The 5,355-nt window shown below is 58.0% G+C and overlaps 1 protein-coding gene across 1 annotated transcript in view; it reads right to left on the minus strand.

The window, feature by feature from the left end:
- The window catches only part of LRFN3 (leucine rich repeat and fibronectin type III domain containing 3), a 13,857-nt gene extending 8,540 nt beyond the window's left edge, over nucleotides 1–5,317 (minus strand). The window contains exons 1-2 of the mRNA XM_023198220.2: nucleotides 4,140–5,317; nucleotides 785–2,215 (exon numbers count right to left, since the gene is read on the minus strand). Of these exons, the coding sequence (XP_023053988.1) occupies nucleotides 785–2,199 (1,415 nt within the window). The 5' untranslated portion in view covers nucleotides 2,200–2,215; nucleotides 4,140–5,317. The remainder of the gene's footprint in view (nucleotides 1–784; nucleotides 2,216–4,139) is intronic.
- Between the last annotated feature and the right edge of the window lie 38 nt (nucleotides 5,318–5,355).

Raw genomic sequence — 5,355 nt, forward strand, 5'->3', positions numbered from 1 at the left:
AAAAAAAAAAAAAAAAAAAAAAAAAATCTGGATGTCACTATATTATAACTTGAAACATGGAATAGTTCACACCACACACACCCGAAGCCTAGTCTCTATCGAACCTCCTCCCTGCAATTTTCATTCTAACCTCTGGTCCGATTTCTTTTTCTAACCGAGCTGCTTATTTCATTTTTTCTGGGCTCCCTGTGCTTTCCTGTTTGATCTCCTTTTCTTCCTGCAGCCCAGCTAGTATCTAGTCCTGTCATCTGGAAAACCTGGTGTTTCTCTCTTTATCTTTACAACTTAAATTTATTTTTATCCCCTTATCTCCCCCACCCACCCTTGCCCATTAACATTTTATTCTTCTGCCCTGATTACTTTCTCCTCCCGCTGCCTGGTTTCCTTTTCATGTTTGCTACTACTATTTATTCTTGCTGCCTAATTTCTTTTTACCCATGCAGCCTGATTTCTTTTATCCTTATTGCTTGATCTTTTTTAGCCCTGTAGCCTGATTTATTTTAACATTTGCTGTCTCATTTGCTTCGTCCTTCTTGTCTGACTTCTTTTTATCACTGCTGTCAGATTTCATTGACTCTTTCTGCCAGATTCTTGTTATCCTTGCTGCCTGATTTCTTTTACTTTTGCTGCCTGATTTCTTTTACTTTTGCTGCCCGATTTCTTTTGGAACCTTCCAGCACCATTTATCAGTTGTGCTTCGGTGTAGGGTTTTAGTAGGTGTACCCTCAACCCTCCCCTTGCCTCACTCCCCCATCCAAGCTACCCCAGTGCCTGGACCCTGCACCTGTAAACGAGGATGTCATCAGCTGAGCTGTTGTACTGGATCTGGTACATGCGGATGCCCGGGATAGGCTGCTGATCTGGCCACTGGACGAGAGCAGCTGTGGCCCCGTGCTCAGTCACCTGGACGCCACGGTCGGTAGGGGGACCAGTGTCAACCGCCTTGGCAGAGGCAGAGGCAGCGGAGGGTGGGGTGAGAGCATCAGGATCCCCGTCCCGCGGGGGGTCACAGCTGGTGCTGTTGGCTAGCTGAGGCGGCGGTGGGGGGCCCACAGTCAGCTCCACGGCAGCTGTGGCCTCACCAGCTGCATTGGCCGCGATGCAAGTGAAGATGCCACCATCACCCGGCTCGGTGACCAGCAGCTCCAGCGTCCCATTGGGGAAGGCGCGGGCACGGCTCGAGTTGCCCAGCAGCCGGCCCTGGGGTGACACCCAACGCACACGGGGCTCTGGGTCCCCCACTGCCCGGCAGCGCAGGGCAGCTGGCCGACCTGCGGGCACTGCCAGGGGTGGTGAGCGGTGAGTCACCACGGGTGGCTCGCAGACAAACTCCTCCTCGCCCACCGCCCAGAAGTAGCGGCCGCCCAAAGCGGGTGGGGACGCACAGGCCTCGAGGTCATCCTCCCGTGCCAGGCGACGCAGCCACACCAGCTCGCAGTTGCAGTGCAGTGGGTTCCCGCCAAAGGCCAGCACCAGGGCAGAGGCGGGCGAGCCCCGGGGCCTGGCAAGCAGGGGCAGGCGGGAGAAGAGCGGGTCGGGCGGGATTGTGGTCAGGCGGTTGGAGGTCATGTCCAGCCGGGCCAGCTTGTGCAGGCGGGAAAAGGCGCCGGCAGGCACGGAAGCCAGCAGGTTGTGGTCAAGGCCCAATGTGTTGACATTGCCCAGGCGGCCCAGGGCCTCCCAGGGCAGCTGTTCGAGGTTGTTGTAGGAGAGATCGAGGTCCTCCAGCGTCTCGGCACAGTCATCCAGGGCACCGGCCGCCAGCGCTGCCAGTTGGTTGTTGCTGAGGATGAGGTGGCGCAAGTTGACCAGGCCACGCAGCTGGCCCTCGCCCAGTGAGGTCAGCCGGTTGCCATCCAGGTGCAGCGCACGCAGGGCCCGTAGGTCGGCGAAGGCGCCAGCGGCCACGTGGCGGATGGTATTCCGAGACAGGCTCAGATGCAGCAGGCCCGTCATGTTGGCCAGGTCGCGGCGGCGCACAGAGGCGATGAAGTTGTCTGCCAGCCGCAGCTCGGCTGCCCGGCGGTCCAGCGAGGGAGGCACGAACAGGAGGCCCGCCCCTGGGCACAGCACGCTTAGGGGCAGCGACTGCGTCTGGCAGCGGCAGCGGCGGGGACACGGGCTTGGTGTGGCTGACTGGGGTGGAGATGAGGCAGGGGCCAGTGGCAGCAGGCACAGGAGCAACGGGAGGATGGCCATCGCGGGCAGGAGTGTCCTGCGGGGAAGAGGTGAGGCGTGAGGGCAGAAGAGGGGTTCTACAGGGGATGGGGGTGGTCTGAGACCAGGAGAGAAGGTCACAGTGGGCTGAGGGCAGAAGGGCTGGTCAAAGACCGTCAGATGTGACCAAAAGCCAGAGGAAGGCCAGGTGCGGTAGCTCACACCTGTAATCCCAGCATTTGGGGAGGCTGAGGCAGGAGGATGGCTTGAGGCCAGGAGTTCAAGACCAGCCTGGGCAACAAAGTGAGACCGTGTATCTATTATACAAAAATTCTCAAAAATTAGCTGGGGTCGGCTGGGCGCGGTGGCTCATGCCTATAATCCCAGCACTTTGGGAGGCCGAAGTGGGCAGATCACGAGGTCAGGAGATCGAGACCATCCTGGCTAACATGGTGAAACCCCATCTGTACCAAAAATACAAAAAAGTAGCGAGGCATGGTGGCAGGCACCTGTAGTCCCAGCTACTTGGGAGGCTGAGGCAGGAGAATGATGTGAACCTGGGAAGTGGAGCTTGCAGTGAGCCGAGATTGTGCCACTGCACTCCAGCCTGGGCGACAGAATGAGACTCTGTCTCAAAAAAAAAAAAAAAAAAAAAAATTAACTGGGCATAGTGGCGCCCACCTGTGGTCTTAGCTACGTGGGACGCTGAGGTGGGAGGATCAGTTTGAGCCCAAGAGTTTGAGGCTGCAGCGAGCTATGACTGTGCCACCACACTACAGCCTGGGCAACAGAGCGAGACTCTGTCTCTCCAAAAGAAAAAAGAAAAGAAATGGTCAGAGAAATGACAGCTGGTTTGGGTGAGTGGTAGGAAAACCACAGGGCTTTAGACATGGTCAGAGATGGTCAAAGCTGGCCATGGAGAGATGGGGCAGCCAGGGTGGCAGGAATGATCAGAAGTGGTCAGATATGACCAAAGAAGAGAAGGGGTTAGAGATGGTCAGGAAGACGAGTGGTGGACAAAGAGAAGGGAGGGCATGGATTGGGCTCAGATCTGGGGGAGATGACCATGTCAGAGACACGTGGTCAGAAACGGCCCAAAGCCAGCAAGGCGGTCAGAGAGGAGGAAAAGGACAGACATGGCAGAGTCAGTGGGAGTCCAGGACAGCTGCTCAGGAGGATGGTGTGGGAAGAGGTCATCGGAGAGAGGAAAGGCAGCAGAGATGTTTGAGATGATCAGAGGCAATCAGCCAGCGAGCGAGAGAGGAGAGGTGGCCAGAGATGTAAGAGGGTTGCAGACTGGGAGTTAGGGTCAGGGGTGGGAAGAGGGCAAGAGCAGTGGGAGAGATAGCTAGAGAAAGGGAAAGGTGGCCAGAGGAAGCTGGAGAGGAGAGATGGACAGAGGCGGCTGGAGAGAAGAGTGGTGGACAGCAATGTCAAAGATGGATGGGGACGGTCACAGACCCAGGCTTAGATTCAGGGGTGGAAGAAAGAGCAAGACAGCTGGTGAATGATGATTAGAGAGGCACAGTGGACACAGATGTCAGCGATGGTCACTGAGAAGCAGCAGGCAGAGGCGAATGGAGAGAGGACCTGTGGACAGGGGTGTCACAAAGATGATCAGAGAGAGAAAAGGGGAACAGAGATGGCCATTGAGAGGACAGGTGGAGAAAGGAGACCAGAGAGAGGAGTGGTAGACAAGAGAGGTGGTGGAGATGGTAGGACAGACAGCGAGAGGCTGTAAGGGTTGCAGGGGTCAGAGACCTGGAGGTACCATCAACTAGGGCAGGGGAGGTCAGAGAGGGGCAGGGCTGGCCAGTGTCCAGAGAGTGTTTGGAGCAGAGCAGGAGCTGAAGGTAGACCCACAGGGAAATGTCTTTTTTTCTGGAGAAACCCCAAGAGTGCCAAAGGGTGCCTGGTACTGTAACCCGCAGCCACAACGCTCCTCCCAGCCCCTCCCCACCTGGAGGTTTCAGCAGCCTTACCTGAGCTAGAAGCTGCCCCAGGGAGCAGAGTTCTAGCTCCAGGGGAGTCAGAGGTCAGGACTCTGGAGGGAGCATCTGGTCATGCCTTTCCTGTCCCCAAGGCTTCTGTAGAGGGACTGTGTCCTGACTAGGCTCAAATCTGTGGCAACGGAGTCTCCAGACTAATACTCAGGGTCCTAGACCCCAAAATATTGGGCCTCTAGGGTCCAGTTTTAGGGGTCCAGTTTGGGTTGTTCAGGGTCAAGGTCTCCCAGGTCCAGTCTTGGGATGCTAAGCAGCCAAACGGTGGGGTTTAGAGACTGAGATCCGATACCGGGGTGGTGCATTCAGATACTGGGGTGCTGAGTCAAGATTGGGAGGTCTCAAGTCCCAGATTTCAGCATTCAGGTCTGCAGCAAGGACTTCAGGCCCAAACTCAGGTTCAGGCCCCTTGGAATCCCACAGTCCAGATCTTGGAATTTGAGGCCCGAATCCCAGGGTTCAGGTCCCCAAGAGTGGGTTCCAGGGTACAGTACTGGAAATCCAGTCCCAGATTTCAAGGTCCCAGGCCCAGAATTCAGAGTTCAGCTTCAGGCTTGAGGTTTTATATGTCAAATATTGGGGTTCTGCTCCAAATATTGGGATCTGTGTTCCAAATTGTGGGGTTCCGGCTCCGAATGTTGAGGTCCCAGTGACCGATGTTGAGATTCCAGCCCATATATTGGGGTTCAGGCTCCAGATCTTGGGGTTCCACGGCCGGATCTGGGGGTGCTGGTCCCAGATCAGGGTTCCAGGCTCGGGTTTCCGGAACTCCCGGTTCAATCTCGGGGTGCAGGCCCCCGAGGTGCAGGTTAGGGCGCGGGGTCCGGGGCGGCAGCGTCCCGGCTGGCTTCCTGGGCTGCGGCGGAGGCTGACTCGGAGGGAGGGGACCGGCTGCGGTGGGGAGGGGGTCGACCGGGCAGCCCCAGGGCCGGGTGGGGCGAGGCCTGGGAGCGGAGGGACGGACAGACAGACTGGGACACGCGGGATGGAGGCACCGCAGCGCAGGCAGGGGCACAGGGGGGAGGGGCCGCGCTCAGAGACCCCTCCCCCGCCAGGGCCGGGGCGGGGGCCGGGCGGGGGCCGGGCTGGAGGGCCGGGTCCGGGCGCTCCCGCGGCCTCCTCGCCGGGAACCCAGGGCCGCGCGCGCACCCGCGCTTAAAGGCGCAGGCTCCGCGCGCACCCGCGCTTAAAGGCG

Source organism: Piliocolobus tephrosceles, chromosome 21, assembly GCF_002776525.5.
Source record: "Piliocolobus tephrosceles isolate RC106 chromosome 21, ASM277652v3, whole genome shotgun sequence".
NCBI classification, from domain to species: Eukaryota; Metazoa; Chordata; class Mammalia; order Primates; family Cercopithecidae; genus Piliocolobus; species Piliocolobus tephrosceles.